The sequence below is a fragment of the Leuciscus leuciscus genome (genome assembly GCF_965113295.1).
Source record: "Leuciscus leuciscus genome assembly, chromosome: 7".
NCBI lineage: Eukaryota > Metazoa > Chordata > Actinopteri > Cypriniformes > Leuciscidae > Leuciscus > Leuciscus leuciscus.
The window spans coordinates 5,578,127-5,596,036 of record NC_138731.1 but is presented as its reverse complement, the minus strand read 5'-3'; the positions used below and the strand labels follow the sequence as shown (position 1 = coordinate 5,596,036).

At 35.4% G+C, this 17,910-nt stretch overlaps 1 protein-coding gene across 5 annotated transcripts in view; it reads left to right on the top strand.

The window, feature by feature from the left end:
• LOC309503314 (protein NLRC3-like) overlaps nucleotides 1-17,910 on the top strand; it is a 186,173-nt gene continuing 168,263 nt past the window's right edge. The window contains exons 1-4 of one of the 5 annotated variants that reach the window (XM_082176077.1): nucleotides 1-499; nucleotides 1,282-1,353; nucleotides 1,696-1,812; nucleotides 2,757-2,873. In XM_082176077.1, the coding sequence (XP_082032203.1) occupies nucleotides 1,304-1,353; nucleotides 1,696-1,812; nucleotides 2,757-2,873 (284 nt within the window). In that variant the 5' untranslated portion in view covers nucleotides 1-499; nucleotides 1,282-1,303. The remainder of the gene's footprint in view (nucleotides 500-1,281; nucleotides 1,354-1,695; nucleotides 1,813-2,756; nucleotides 2,874-17,910) is intronic. The other 4 variants (XM_082176075.1, XM_082176079.1, XM_082176078.1 and 1 more) reach the window with 4 other exon arrangements.

Below are 17,910 nucleotides of genomic sequence, written 5' to 3'. Positions count from 1 at the left end.
TTCAACGTACAGATCTTGTAAAAATTTCAACGTTGATTTAGAAGTGTTTTTGTTAACCTTTTTCAACCATTTAGCATTAAACGTTATTTCAACGTTCTTTCAACGTTGAAACAACAACTGACATTATTTCAACCATATTTCAACGTTGAAGGTCGGTCATGTGCCGGCTGGGATGCGTTTCGACTATATATCTACTGACATACAGCGCCTTTTTCCTTTGAAGAGTTATACAAATGATCGTTGATAATAAAGTTGATCGAACATGTGCTGCGGAAATGAAAGTGAAAGTACTTTCCAGCGTGTTTTATTTACAAGCGGCATTTTACACCCGGGTTTAAGAATTTTTAAATAAGAACAACTGATCATCCAAGTATCAAGTGATGTTTGTATATGTTTATGTGCGATTTTACGTGCTGTTGATGGAAAACTCGAGGTGTTTAAAAACTTTATTCAAAGCAAGTGTTCCGGTGTGGCGCATGAAAATGACTTCCTCTATAACGTAAGTAACCATGAAATATTAAAGTACATCGCACATGAAATTCTTAATATGCCTTTTTTTTTTTTTTTTTACTTATCAATTATTGGACATAAACGATATAGCCTAGACCATATATTTTAAAATACACTTTTACACTTTTTATGTAGGTCTAATTTTCGGTTTTATTACTAAAAGCCAAAGTTTCTAGAAACCACAGTGCTGTAACACTTTTCTCTTTAACATCTGTAGTGTTTGTTTTAACTCTTTAACTTGTGTTGTTTCTTAAAATTTGATCTAATTTTCTGTGTAAATGAAAGTCAATTACAAAGAGTGCTGTTGTTACAATCTCCCTTTATATAATGTCATTTTTATTGAACATTTAATTAAACTAAACCAGTAGGAAATATTTTATTTTAAAATAGTTGGAAAAGATCTTGAACAAATATCTGTGTATGTTAGTCAGTTTCACAGATGTATTAAATGTGGGTTTACAGTAAACTGTCCCATTTGTACAATATTTGAGGCTTCAGTGGAATAACAATAAACTCTAGTGTTACAAACTTCCCAGTCTGTTCAGCCAAGATATTTCTGTTTTAAACACACAGATGAAATACTGGTGCAAACGTGACATTTGACTGAAGAAGAGAATCTGCTGATTCAGATGATAGCAGTTCTGAACATTCATTTACATGATTGAAAATCACATTGTTTTGTCTCCTTAAACACACTGAAGAAAATGTCAAATGAAATGTATTGTGTTTGAGTGTGTGTGAATGAGTGTTTCTGATATCTTACTCGAGCAGCTCCATGAAGACTGAATGAATCATGGACGACACACACACATTCAGACATGGAGATTCTTCTCCAGGATTCAGGTACTTCAATCTTCATATGATCTTAATGTTATAAAAGACAAATTTTCTGCACATAACAGGGTGTTGTGTGTGTTTGCCAGGGTTGGTATAGTGATCTGTTGTCTCTATCATATTCTGGTGCCGGGATATACAGTAGTTGGAGCCACTCAGGGTCTTTAAACACTGTCCAAAGACACACAGATACAGTAGACAGCTAGATGATATATTACATTATCCTTGGACAGTCTCATCACTCTTCAACACACTGTCTTAATAGAAAACCTTCTCATGTGGGATTTATTTTCATGTTAAATCAGCCAAGTTGATTCTTGTGTCTATTCTGTTATCTCTGTTCTATTAAAGTCAGTTTAAGGGTGACAGATCAATCTCACCGGAGTCCAACTGTGTGTCCATGAAGAGTGACACGTCTATGATGGAGCCAATCAAATTTGAGGGAAAACACACATCAACTGATCTGAGGTACAACATTTCATAGATAGATAGATCTTCTCGAGTTGCATTCATGCAAACTTTGGAAAAAGACTCTCAGACAGGTTTTTTCTATCCATTTATTTTAATAGAGGAAAACAAGATACATTTATTGAATTGAACCACATGAACCCTCAAAAATGAAGAAAAAAACTGCTTTGTATTAACTCTTGTTCGCAAAGCAGTCTGGTGTAATATGATTAGCGCAGCCACAGACATTAATGATTTTAGCTAACTTGAGGGGCAGATTCCCATCATAATCAAAATGAATCCACTGCGTCTTCAGTGGCTCAGTTGCCGGGAGTAAATGAAGAGTCTGATGCTCACTCTTACATCCAACAACATCACACCTGGCTTTCTTAGTAGGGAACTGGGGCATTTTTCTCATCACTACAGCTGCTCCAGCACGTAGAAAATGGTGGACTGTGTTCAGGTCACTGAGGGCGGGGTCTATCAGCATTAGTGGGCGGGGCCTTGGCATTTTGTGACTCTCAGTTAAACAGGTTATAACAGTATTATTACGCATCTTGTATATAAAAATAATTTTTAGGGGGCCCTTGACTTTTGGGGGCTCAAAGCGGTCGCTTACCTTTGCCTAATGGAATATATGAAGCTAGAATAAAACTGTTTTTGTTGTTGTTTAAAGGGAAAGGGTCTGTTCTTTCTTTTGATATATTGCATGTTCAGATATTCATACAAAAAAATATTTCTGGGTCTATGAAAATGTTGTGAAAATGGTCAAAAACATTGGCAGTGGGTGGTAACTTAAAAACAAAAAAAAGCTGGCGGGGAAAGAGTTAAAAGACAACGTTCTCATGTGGAATTTATTTTCATGTAAAATCAACCATATTGGTTCTGGTAGAGAATAACTCTATTATTTATATTATTATTTATTATATAACTATAACTATTTCTATTCTGTTGTTGTATTAAAGTCAACGTGAGGGTGTAAGATCAATCTCACCGGAGTCCAGCTGTGTGTACATGAAGAGTGACGCGTCCATGGCAGAGCCAATGAAATTTGAGGGAAAACACACATCAACTGATCTGAGGTACAACATTTTTGTTTAGACAGACAGAGAGACCACAGACACCAAAAAAAAAAAACATGTATGGCATCATTTGGCAAATATCCACTTATTATCAAAATACAGAAATAGGTGATGATATTGTGTAAGCATGTATAACTCAGTGACTCACACTATTATAAAGCTCTGCAATAGCAGGAGTCGAGCACAGGATCAGGTCTTCTCTCACAGCTGATCCAGAGCTTCAGTCCTGATGTTTCACTAACATCTACTGACCCACAAAACGCCTCGGGTTACTATTGTAACCCTCGTTCCCTGAGTAGGGAACGAGACGCTGCATCGTACTCGACGCTGCATCAGTAGTACTTATACTATGGCAAGTGTCAAAATGATTAATGACTTTGACCTTTGACCTTTTGACAGGTTGAACTTCCGGTGACCTTATGATTGATGGGTTGAACTTCCGGTATGAGGTCATGGGATTAACCTTTGCCCTTCCTACCTATCGATCATGTGGTTTGACAGTTGCTTTTGCCCCGGTGACCTAGCTAGTCCTAAATCATAGTTTTGACGGTTAGTTTTTGACCTATTTAAATAGAACAGATGTTTGAACTTTGTCCCAGTTATGTGTGTGCGTGTGTGGTTATTTCATATATGTGACATTCAGTTATTTCACATTTATATATAAAACATTCTATAATTTATATAACCTAAAACAATTAAAGGTTGAAAAAAACATTTAGTTATTTCACATTCATATGTAAAACATTCTATCCTTTATATAATCTAAAACAATTAAAGGTTGAAAAAACATTTAGTTATTTCACATTCATATGTAAAACATCCTATCCTTTATATAATTTATATAATATAAATTATCATGCTAAAGTTCTTTTTAAAAGTGTATAATATATCATCTAAAGCAATTTAACTAAGGTTGAAAACATTCTGCTCTTTTTTTAAATTATATAATGAAATACTTATAAAATCTACATAATGTTGCATATCACACTAGCAATAGTTTGAAAAAACATGCTGTTCTTTTAAAAGCTTACTAAAACCAATTGGTTTAGATGAATAAAATCATCTTACCTTATTTTATAAAGTTGAAGTATACCATTGATGTCCACAAAAATGCAATGTATGAATGGATTCAAAATTGTTTTACACAACTGAATTCACATAGTCATTCCTGAATGACCTCACACTGTCTCAAAACATAAGGAGCGCGCGCGTGTCTGTGTGTCTGTGTGTCTATGCGCGCGTCCTCTTCCTGCGAGCTCTGACCCCCCTCCTTACAGTGTAACTGTCAAGTGAATCTCACACTAACAAAAGTTGAAAACATGCCTTTAAAAGTATAATATAAATATCTTATTGATCCAATTGTTTTAGTTTTAGATGAATAAAAAATGACTGAGTTAAAATGAACTCATCAATGTCCATACCACTGATGCCCACAAAAATAATTAAACTAAAGTTGAAAAACATACCTTTAAAAGTGTATAATATAAAATAAAATATCTTGCTAAAGTTGAAAAACATACCGTTCCTTAAAAGTATAATATAAATATCTTATTGATCCAACTATTTTAGTTTTAGATGAATAAAAAATTACTGAGTTAAAATTAACACATCAATGTCCATACCACTGATGCCCACAAAAATAATTAAACTAAAGTTGATAAACATACCTTTAAAACTGTATAAATGTAATGGTTATAAAATAATTTTACTAAGGTTGAAAAAATATTCAGTTCTTTTAAAAGAATATAACATAAAAAGCTTACTAAAACCAATTGTTTTAGTTAAAAGTAAATAAAATCATCTTACCTTATTTTAGAGAGAAAGTTGAAGAAGTGGCTCCTAACACATCATTGTCCATTGATGTCCACAAAAAATGCAATGTATGAATGGATTCAAAATTGTTTTACACAACTGAATTCATATAGTCATTCCTGAATGTCTCTCAAAGCACCGTCTCAAAACATAGGGAGGTGCGCGGTATGTGTGTCAAAAAGTAAAACACACGTGTCTGTGTCTGTGTGTGTGTGTGTGTGTGTGTGTGTGTGTGTGTGTGTGTGTGTGTGTGTGTGTGTGTGTGTGTGTGTGTGTGTGTGTGTGTGTGTGTGTGTGCGCGCCCCTTCACATGTGAGCTTTGACCCCTCTCCTTCGCATACCAGAGCACAGTGAAAGTGAGGAAGGGGTTTCCTAATATCACACTCACAAAAGTTGAAAAACATACTGTTCCTTAAAAGTGTATAAATAAAATGGTTATATAAATATACTGAAACCAATTATTTTAGATGAATAAATAAAATTCATCTTACATGTTTAGAGTTACAACTCTTGAACTTACATGTTCAAGAAGCTGTTGAGAGCTATAAATCACAGAGTGGTTCTCTCTCACACCAGTGTCTCTGACTCAGAGGGGTGTATTCAGTGATGGGATGAGACATTTTGAATGGTGTGTTAAACTTATAATCCTAAATGTTTAAATGACATCTTTTAAAAATAAAAGATGTTTTAAATAAATTATTAAAAGTCTTAATAAAAACAAATATTTTACAACGATGGTCTGTGGAAAAATTTGACTTGAACAAAGTATTTTTATTTATTTATCATGGGTATGTCAAATCACTTGAAAATTGAAGCGTCACAAGTCATCTCACGCCTGTGAAATATTCAGTAATTTCTTAAGTTGTATCTGTGAGAAAATGACAACCACATAGGCCTATCTTCAGAGAGAGCAACCATGAAAACATTTAGAAACTGGGAATCTTCCAGAAATAAGGTCCTTCCGATCAGCGCTGAGAAAGAAGTTACTGGACAATAATGATAGCTTCAGAATATCGGATGACAGATGAGTCTCTGTGCATCGTGTCAGAGCGTATGTCATGTTAGTCTGCTAACGACTTTACAGAGCCAAAAGTTTTGTACACACAAAATTTATTTCAAATCATAATCGTAAAAGTTTACATTAGATATTTTAAAAGATTGTTTAAATTATATCTTTAAAGTTTGAATACATACTCATCTTCTATTTATCTTTTAGAAGACTTATGTATGATATAAATTATTTTGTTTAACGGTGACCTAAAGTATAATTGTTATTAAACAATGTCTGTTCAAAACTTTAGGTGGTCGTCTTAAATCTAATTTATATGAAAAAGATTCAATCAGCATATTTTTTTCCATGCTGGGTTTCAATTTTTATGGTGGGGGCTTTCCATAGCTATCCCGTACACCTAAAAACGACCATCACAGAAAACTACATTAAAAATGAAATAAATAAATCATTTTATAAAATGTAAACAAAGTTTTAGCTAAATAAAAACACCTTACATTTCCAGAGAGGTGAAGTAGTTCTTTATGCAATGATAAAAACGATCCAAAAAAGCAAAATAGTTTAAGTTGTCATAAACAGAACAAAACAAAACAAATCCTTCAGTGATAAACTACAGTGTGAACTGAAGCTTCAGGATATAGGGCGACAGAACAGATGAGTCTCGGCGGACAATGTCGCAGTAAATCTAGTCTGCTAACGCCTTTCCAGAGTACATCCAGAGTTTACACTAATTTCATTTAAAAGCATAACCTTAAAAGTTTAAATCAAATCTTTAAAATCATATCTTCTTAGAAGATTTATGTATTATTGTTACTAAGCAGCGTCTGTCCAAAAACTTTAGATTGTTACATACAACATACAACATGAAACATGTTGTCAAGGTTTGTCACAATGTTTTTTTAAGAAATCCTAGGACTTCACATTGCTCTTATTTAGTCAAAGTTGTATCATTTGGAAAATCAAAGTAAAAATCATACATCGTCTTAATTCAGAGTATAAGTATAAGATCGTATAAGATCATTTTTACTCGTATCTCCCGAACTAGGGTGAAACCCTTTACTGAGAATATACCACCGGTCATCTACTCAAAATATATGTAGAAGTTTCAAATGTTAGCATTTGTTGATGGTGGCCGCATGAACAGACTTTGGGGAGAGCTATAGCAGAAAGCATGCCCTTTGACCTCCTCGATTTTGGAGGCTTTTTTGTTAAAGATTTCTCCCATCTAGCGGTTCTCCCATCTACTCGCTTTTTCAACTTTGGTAAATGTGTCAAGAAGCTATGACAACGTGTCTTCCGATAGCGCTTCATCGAGTTTAATTGTACATGTTCTACCGTTATGCCGTCTATATAATGATTTACACAACCAAGCTCGTCATTTAGACCGTGCCTTTGACTTACCCGTCGAGAAGAACGCAGGCAACTTCCCTTTCAAAGTGTTTCCACCTGGGAAAAGCTATCCCGATATTTATTTACATACCGATAAATAAAATTTTTGCTTTTTGGCGACGACCAGTGCAGCCTTTCAAATGTGCCAGGGGCAGTATTTTCAAATTTTCATCCAGGCTGCCCCGGGTTCGACTCCCGGTATGGGAAGACAATTTTTTTACATCGCCAACAAAATTCAAGTTATTCAAGTTCATCAATAATCATTTTTAGTTATGCATAGTCTTAGAGGCCTACACGAACTGCAGAAACAAGCAGTTTCTTGAAGATTCGGTACTGAATCATTTTCACAAATACAATTATTGAATTCAGAAAATTTCACTATGGAATATTTACTTTATCTATCATAATTTCAATTTAGTACGTCATCATTTAAACTTTTCATCTCATAATTATGACGCATAGTCATAATTTTTATTTCAACTTTTTAATTCAGAATTACAATTTTTGTCAATTACGCCTTTTTAATGTAATAATTCAAACCTTTTTAAGTCATCATTTGGTTGTTGACTATAGTAGTGCTGATGATGAAATGTGTCGAGTTAGGCTAGCGCTTTTTGTACCTCTCTGGTCTTTTTCAAGATGGCGGAACGACACGGAAGCTTCCTTGGACATACCCGCCCCATGTAAATAAAGATAAGAAATGATCTGATTTTAAGAAAGATCATTTTACACCCATGAGGACATATTTTATGAATACAGACAATGATTTTAGCTAATAAAATAAAATTTTTCAACCCGAGCGAATCTACACATGAGAGGCCTTCAGAAGTCATAACTTCAGCGGCTTAGGCCCATTGGTGTAGGTATTTGTAAAAATCAAATACTCTATTACACTTTTTAAAGTTAGAATAAAAAGACCTGTAGTGTTGTCTGACACAAGGCCATTAACTTGTTTTATAAATGTACTTTGCTTATTTCTACAAATATCAACCTGATAAATGAAAATCAGAAAAAAGAAAAAACAGTGTTTTAAAATACAACTAAACCATGATAATGTTTAGTTTAGATGTTGATGACTCAGGCATAGTGCAACCAGATTTCTCTAACATCTCACTCACAACGCAAAACGTTGTAAATAAACATTTTCAAACTGTAATTTAACCATATTTTATTAATATTATGTTGATTTAAAGTTTTTGTTATTAACTAATACCTTTATCTTTTAACATCCGGCACAAAATGAAAGAGATGAATTATTTGAAAAAAGGAATATTCACAATCTACAGTTAGATTTTCTCCTACTTAGTATCTGTGGGTGTATTTTTACACACTCTTGTAAAGACTATGGACTAACTTTAAAAAACAAAACAAAATTTGTGAAAAAACACATACACATCATTTCTTAACTAAGCAACTGTTTCTTAAATTATCAGACACTCACCGCACCGATGTTAACATCACCATATATTGTGTTTTCTACCATAATTGTAGTAACTATTGTCCCACCATTCTTCTGGGCAATTGTGAAGTTAAGCTGATTAGGGTTCTGAATTAATGGCTGTCCGAATGATTTAGTATTATTATGCCGTCGTTGTGGAAGGTTGTTAGGCTGTTGATTTGTCATGTTTCCAGAATGTGTTTGAACGCTCAGCGTTTGAATGTCACCATCTGTTAAAAAATTAACAATTAAATACACAACCAAAACCATGTAAACATTATAGTAAAGCTTATTGAAGATTGAGAACCATATTGACTACTAACAAAGTAAATTATAAATCTTTTCCTACGTTTGATATTCTTTTTTCTGATTTTTTTCACTATGGACTTGATCCTTTTTAATGCTGTTTTCTCTCCATATTTATTCTGTAGTTCCTCTACTGTGTCTTCCAACCTCCCTGTTGTTCTTCTCCAACTGTGTTAACCAAAGACAAACAGTTAGAAGAATAAAATGTATGTACAATAGCAAAAATAAAGTTAACATAAAATAAACACATTCATACACCAGTTCAAAGTCAATGAAGCGGCTGATGCTGCAGTGTTAGAGCACATGCTGGCCGGTGAACAGACGCACAGCTGGTTAAACCAGAGTTAAAACAATAGTCTATGTTAGGCCAATAACAATAATAGTCTATGTTAGGCCAATACTATCTGATAATAGCTGATAACGGTTAAAGTGTGAGATAAGGTGCAAGTAGCTAAACTAAACATTTCATATTTGACAGAAATGTTTTGAGAAATGTTAAACAATGACAAAAATAATCAAACTAATCAACTTTTTTCTAATTTCTTTTTTTCTAAATTGTGATTTAATGTGAGAGGAGAAGAAACACATAACGTGTACATGAATGAATGTGTACAATTTAATAAACATATTTACCTAACATCCATAGCCTTCAGTAAATTAAGGCTAAGTTCCTTTTTGTGGACAAAGTGAACTTTGGAGCGCTTAAAATTATCATTTGGAACTCTTTTATCAAAAAATATGTTGATAATGATTAGTTATGCCAAATGATAGTTTGGCATGCATGGGATTGTTTGTCCATAGGCTAGTGAGAGAGAAATACATTCTACAATGATATAAAAAATATGTCTTCAATAAATGCCTATTTGTTTTTATTCTATTCTTTAATCCACGCATAAAATAGGTTTTTTAGTTTTTTTACAATTCAACCTCTGGATACTGCGTCACTCCCACACATTGCATCGTAAGCGCATAATATTACCTGCTCAAGTACTTCTTGATGAGTTTCTTCTGTATTAAACAGCGAATTTTCTCAGTCAGATCGTCGCAAGATCTCAGGAATCCTCTCACACTGCTCGTGTTCACGCGCTCCATCGCTGCACTTGTGTGTATGACTGAACGATTCAAACTTCCATAAAGCGTGCCAAAACAGCAACGCGGAGATGTGACGTCACGTGTAGAGCGGGCGTTCGTAAAAAGCACATCTTTGCATTTCTTCTGAAACACCCTGTTTAACTATTTTTAACATCACCATTCTCAATCTATTGTAGCCTGTCTATTTTCCTTACACTTTTAACACTTATCGAATTGCCGAGTGTGAATGTAATGTTTTGTATGGCGTTTTCTTTACACTTTCCCCCCGGATATCATATTTGTTATATATCTCTTTGGTCATATACGACAGTATTCGCATGAATTGGCTTGATTTGATCAAATCTTCACGTGAGACATTTACATTATATTATTATATCATCCTAGTTTTTAAATAATGCTAAAATGTATATGTTAACCCTTTATGCGGATATGCCGCACAAGGTTCTCTGTTCTCTGGTTCTATGTTTTTAAAAATAAAGACAAGGATGTCTCTTTCTCAAAATCTGTGCATACAAAGCTACTTTTGTCTCATTGTTTGAAGAAAAACTCAAATGAAATACATCCTACTTTCTAAATGTGTGTTACAGAACTTATGTTGAACAATTCACCCATGTAATGTTTAATCAGATTTTGTAACTGGATTGAGTGAAAATAATAAACTTCTCTCCTAATAATCCCCTTACATTGAATTGGCTCTATCACTCTCTCTCCTCTCTCCACCTATATCCGGTGTGTGGTGAGCGCACTGGCGCCGTTGTACTGTGGCTGCCGTCGCATCATCCAAGTGGATGCTGCACACTGGTGGTGGTTGAGGAGAGATCCCCTGATATGATTGTAAAGCGCTTTGGGTGTACAGTAGTACATATGAAAGCGCTATATAAATGCCCGATTCTATTCTATTCTTCTATTCTATTCTTCTCTCTGGAGGACTTGGATAGGACTTGGACCCAGGACTTGTTGTTTATGCAGGACCTAGTTATTTATGGCTTTCCTGATGACAACCCCTATTCAGCCCCTCCAGCGGGGTGGGTGGACCCCAGCCTGATAAATATTTCAGAACATTGCACGCTCTACTCTAGCTCTACTAGCCTCGGACTGCTGCGCCACTGCAACAAAAGTTGAAAGTCCTGTTTGTCTGAGCCTGACGCAAACTTCTGACCCACAAACTTCCGAGCATTAACGCACGATTGCACCGCAAGGGAGATTCCAGGAACATTCCAGGAGATTCAGGAGACTCGTCGAAAAGCTGAAAAAATGGCGACGCAAAACCTGATGGAGAACGACTCCCCGTCCAGTTCTGGCGATACGGGGTACAATTATCCTCCGGTGTGTGAGTGTGCCACGGGCAAAGAGTGTCGTTTAAGAGCTGCGCTGGACTCTATGTTTAAAGATCATTTTAGAGGCCAAATGGTTGGCTTGATGCACAGGATCATCGACGCTGCGTGTGATATGAAAAAAGATTGTGCGCAGGATACCAAACGTGTGACAAATCTCAAAAATGAAATGGACGTCGTAAGAGGCTTGACAAAGCCATGGCCTGATGTAACACCCATGTTTTTTAACGGCAAAGAGCCGATCGGCGTAATCCTCAGAAAAGTTCTGGATGTGTTGGGTGGATGTTGCGACGAATTCGAAATCACAGAAATTCTCGCTATATGGACATTTGTAACGGATCTCTGTGTGTCACTGGTGTCAAAAAATGCAAAAACTGACGTTGGTGAATTAGTTGAAAGTCTGGTCAACTATACCCTGGAGCAAAACATGATAGCCTGCAGAGATTTTCTATTCTGGTTAGACCATGTGTAAATGTCTTTCACTCAAATTTCTTCTTCAATGTATGAAAGTATAATGTTGAAATAAAAATTTCTGGTTAAAAAATGTCTGAGCTCATAAAAATAGTATTATAATAATAATATTTAGAGTAATATTTAGAATATTTCAATATTTACATATTTGTTTTCTGCATTTTAATTACCGTATTTCCGAGGCGGCAATACAGTTGTATCATATCAAATGATACAACTGTATTGCCCGCCGTGTACAGAAGAAAGGACATTTTGTGGTGTTGTTCTTTGTTCTCATTACATTTTTTAATAAGATGATGTGTTCTGTCATGGACGACTAGACACTAGTCATGGGATGTCCGGCAGAGAGAAGGGCTTGAGTGGACACGCCCTGTGGTCCCATTTTTATGTCTTCATCAAAAGTGCCCTTTCCCCGCTTCGCAACGAAGCCATCCTCTTTCCACCCCTGCAACACCCGTTACATCGACCACCACGGCATCCGTATCAGGCCAAACGGAGGAGTTTACTTAAACATGGATATGTCTCACCAGCGCCCTCCGGCTTGTCAGAATCCTGACATGCGTCGGGAACAGGAACGCCTTGACACCTTTCAGAATTGGACTCTTGCACCAGTAGCTCCGGCCGAGCTTGCCAAAAGTGGTTTCTACTACCTTGGCCAGGGCGACAGAGTGGCTTGCTTCAGTTGTGGAGGCCAGCTTAGCAACTGGGAACCGGGAGATCTGGCAGTATCAGAACACCAGAGGCATTACCCCCACTGCCGCTTCGTTCGAGATGACCGTGCAGATAATGTACCTTTATCTATCCTTTCCAATGGATCGGCAATGCAACAGTGTGAAGACCGGTTGCTCACATTTGTCTACTGGCCCTCAAGAATAACTGTTCGACCAGACCAATTGGCTAAGGCTGGTTTTTACTATGTTGGTCGTAATGATGACGTGAAGTGCTTTTGTTGCGATGGTGGACTCAGATGTTGGGAGTCTGGTGATGATCCATGGGTAGAACATGCCAAGTGGTTTCCAAGATGTGAATACCTGCTGCAAGAAAAGGGCCAAGAGTTTGTCCGTCAGATTCAAGCAAGATTTCCAAGACTATTTGAGCGGCTATTGACTAATGGAGACAGCGACTCGAGAGAATTTGTGAGAGAACAAGAGAACAATCCTGTGGTGACGTCTGCTTTAGAGATGGAATTTGAGTGTGGCCTGACGGCCCAGACAAATGAAGCTGCATCACCGAGTCAAGATCTTTCAGACTTGCCTATGGAGGAACAGTTAAGAAGACTTCAAGAGGAGCGCATCTGCAAAGTTTGCATGGATAAGGAAGTGAACATTGTCTTCATCCCCTGTGGTCACCTAGTTGTGTGCAAAGAATGTGCGCCTTCTCTGAGCAAGTGCCCCATATGTAGAGGATTGGTCAAAGGCGCTGTCCGTACTTTCCTATCATAAAATTTACATTTAACATGATGCATAAAAACAATGTAACCAAAATTAAATAAGAGCAACTAATATTTGGTCTTGTTTCAGAGTCGGTGAAAACTATGTGAACTTTGATGAGGCCGAGAACAATAGCGCTGTTAAACAAGAATCCAGGTATAAACAAGATATAATAGTTAGACGATTTATCTAACGCTTGAAATTGACGATAGGTTAAAATATTTCAGCATTATGCAGAATAAAAAGAAGATCATAAAAAGAAGAGCAATTATTAAGACACAACGTCTGTTTTCTGGATCGGGCCTAAAAGACGGATGCCTAAAACTCTGGTGTGGACGGAATAAAAAATGAATCATCCCCCCTTTCACATGAATATAACACTTATCAACTGTAATTCATTAGCTTAACTGTGTATAATAACAAAATAAGTGTAATAGTTAGACGAGTTTAAACTGTAATAGGTAACAGAAAAAACAGCAATACTCATCTTTCACGTCGATGTTTCGTAGACATAGCAGAAAGATTCACTCTCATACTAAACACTCTCATACTAGAAGGACCTATAAAGTATAGGATACATTCCTATATGAACATGTTTGACCACGCTCTGAGACTATATACTTTTTGCAAACTGTACAAAAACAAAAAGAAGCAAAAAATGTCAATGACAAAACCCCCAAAAATCAAAACTGATCACTATAGTGGCTTTTTCTGTGTATGTTTTTAAATGGCTCATGGTGATGAAGAATTAGAATTTACTATTCGTGCAATTTTATCTGCAGGTTTTACCAAAGTGTGGAACTTTGATGAATATGCCTCTCTCGGTGCAATAGTTTAAGTGTAAAACAGCATGTACTTTTGTGTGATTCGTATTTGTGTGATTGATATCAATTTAGTCAAACAGAAAGACTATCGCTTAAATTCTTAAGCGTCATTTATTTCTATAGACGGCTCTCAAAGAAACGTTTTCATCTAAAACACATACGGTCCAACATACAACATGTGAAACAGTGTCGCCTACTATCTGAACAAGATGACTAAATCTAGCGGAGTAATAAAACCATCATCATTTGGAACCTTTTGTGTATTTATTATAAACGGCTCTTTTCTTAGTGATTTGGTCTTTTGAATCTTACATGGACACGTTTCATTCCTGTATAAAGATTGTTTTAAAGTTAGTCCATAGTCTTTACAAGAGTGTGTAAAAATACACCCACAGATACTAAGTAGGAGAAAATCTAACTGTAGATTGTGAATATTCCTTTTTTCAAATAATTCATCTCATTCATTTTGTGCCGGATGTTAAAAGATAAAGGTATTAGTTAATAACAAAAACTTTAAATCAACATAATATTAATAAAATATGGTTAAATTACAGTTTGAAAATGTTTATTTACAACGTTTTGCGTTGTGAGTGAGATGTTAGAGAAATCTGGTTGCACTATGCCTGAGTCATCAACATCTAAACTAAACATTATCATGGTTTAGTTGTATTTTAAAACACTGTTTTTTCTTTTTTCTGATTTTCATTTATCAGGTTGATATTTGTAGAAATAAGCAAAGTACATTTATAAAACAAGTTAATGGCCTTGTGTCAGACAACACTACAGGTCTTTTTATTCTAACTTTAAAAAGTGTAATAGAGTATTTGATTTTTACAAATACCTACACCAATGGGCCTAAGCCGCTGAAGTTATGACTTCTGAAGGCCTCTCATGTGTAGATTCGCTCAGGTTGAAAATTTTTATTTTATTAGCTAAAATCATTGTCTGTATTCATAAAATATGTCCTCATGGGTGTAAAATGATCTATCTTAAAATCAGATCATTTCTTATCTTTATTTACATGGGGCGGGTATGTCCAAGGAAGCTTCCGTGTCGTTCCGCCATCTTGAAAAAGACCAGAGAGGTACAAAAAGCGCTAGCCTAACTCGACACATTTCATCATCAGCACTACTATAGTCAACAACCAAATGATGACTTAAAACCGTTTGAAGTATTACATTAAAAAGGCGTAATTGACAAAAATTGTAATTCTGAATTAAAAAGTTGAAATAAAAATTATGACTATGCGTCATAATTATGAGATGAAAAGTTTAAATGATGACGTACTAAATTGAAATTATGATAGATAAAGTAAATATTCCATAGTGAAATTTTCTGAATTCAATAATTGTATTTGTGAAAATGATTCAGTACCGAATCTTCAAGAAACTGCTTGTTTCTGCAGTTCGTGTAGGCCTCTAAGACTATGCATAACTAAAAATGATTATTGATGAACTTGAATAACTTGAATTTTGTTGGCGATGTAAAAAAATTGTCTTCCCATACCGGGAGTCGAACCCGGGGCAGCCTGGATGAAAATTTGAAAATACTGCCCCTGGCACATTTGAAAGGCTGCACTGGTCGTCGCCAAAAAGCAAAAATTTTATTTATCGGTATGTAAATAAATATCGGGATAGCTTTTCCCAGGTGGAAACACTTTGAAAGGGAAGTTGCCTGCGTTCTTCTCGACGGGTAAGTCAAAGGCACGGTCTAAATGACGAGCTTGGTTGTGTAAATCATTATATAGACGGCATAACGGTAGAACATGTACAGTTAAACTCGATGAAGCGCTATCGGAAGACACGTTGTCATAGCTTCTTGACACATTTACCAAAGTTGAAAAAGCGAGTAGATGGGAGAACCGCTAGATGGGAGAAATCTTTAACAAAAAAGCCTCCAAAATCGAGGAGGTCAAAGGGCATGCTTTCTGCTATAGCTCTCCCCAAAGTCTGTTCATGCGGCCACCATCAACAAATGCTAACATTTGAAACTTCTACATATATTTTGAGTAGATGACCGGTGGTATATTCTCAGTAAAGGGTTTCACCCTAGTTCGGGAGATACGAGTAAAAATGATCTTATACGATCTTATACTTATACTCTGAATTAAGACGATGTATGATTTTTACTTTGATTTTCCAAATGATACAACTTTGACTAAATAAGAGCAATGTGAAGTCCTAGGATTTCTTAAAAAAACATTGTGACAAACCTTGACAACATGTTTCATGTTGTATGTTGTATGTAACAATCTAAAGTTTTTGGACAGACGCTGCTTAGTAACAATAATACATAAATCTTCTAAGAAGATATGATTTTAAAGATTTGATTTAAACTTTTAAGGTTATGCTTTTAAATGAAATTAGTGTAAACTCTGGATGTACTCTGGAAAGGCGTTAGCAGACTAGATTTACTGCGACATTGTCCGCCGAGACTCATCTGTTCTGTCGCCCTATATCCTGAAGCTTCAGTTCACACTGTAGTTTATCACTGAAGGATTTGTTTTGTTTTGTTCTGTTTATGACAACTTAAACTATTTTGCTTTTTTGGATCGTTTTTATCATTGCATAAAGAACTACTTCACCTCTCTGGAAATGTAAGGTGTTTTTATTTAGCTAAAACTTTGTTTACATTTTATAAAATGATTTATTTATTTCATTTTTAATGTAGTTTTCTGTGATGGTCGTTTTTAGGTGTACGGGATAGCTATGGAAAGCCCCCACCATAAAAATTGAAACCCAGCATGGAAAAAAATATGCTGATTGAATCTTTTTCATATAAATTAGATTTAAGACGACCACCTAAAGTTTTGAACAGACATTGTTTAATAACAATTATACTTTAGGTCACCGTTAAACAAAATAATTTATATCATACATAAGTCTTCTAAAAGATAAATAGAAGATGAGTATGTATTCAAACTTTAAAGATATAATTTAAACAATCTTTTAAAATATCTAATGTAAACTTTTACGATTATGATTTGAAATAAATTTTGTGTGTACAAAACTTTTGGCTCTGTAAAGTCGTTAGCAGACTAACATGACATACGCTCTGACACGATGCACAGAGACTCATCTGTCATCCGATATTCTGAAGCTATCATTATTGTCCAGTAACTTCTTTCTCAGCGCTGATCGGAAGGACCTTATTTCTGGAAGATTCCCAGTTTCTAAATGTTTTCATGGTTGCTCTCTCTGAAGATAGGCCTATGTGGTTGTCATTTTCTCACAGATACAACTTAAGAAATTACTGAATATTTCACAGGCGTGAGATGACTTGTGACGCTTCAATTTTCAAGTGATTTGACATACCCATGATAAATAAATAAAAATACTTTGTTCAAGTCAAATTTTTCCACAGACCATCGTTGTAAAATATTTGTTTTTATTAAGACTTTTAATAATTTATTTAAAACATCTTTTATTTTTAAAAGATGTCATTTAAACATTTAGGATTATAAGTTTAACACACCATTCAAAATGTCTCATCCCATCACTGAATACACCCCTCTGAGTCAGAGACGCTGGTGTGAGAGAGAACCACTCTGTGATTTATAGCTCTCAACAGCTTCTTGAACATGTAAGTTCAAGAGTTGTAACTCTAAACATGTAAGATGAATTTTATTTATTCATCTAAAATAATTGGTTTCAGTATATTTATATAACCATTTTATTTATACACTTTTAAGGAACAGTATGTTTTTCAACTTTTGTGAGTGTGATATTAGGAAACCCCTTCCTCACTTTCACTGTGCTCTGGTATGCGAAGGAGAGGGGTCAAAGCTCACATGTGAAGGGGCGCGCACACACACACACACACACACACACACACACACACACAGACACAGACACGTGTGTTTTACTTTTTGACACACATACCGCGCACCTCCCTATGTTTTGAGACGGTGCTTTGAGAGACATTCAGGAATG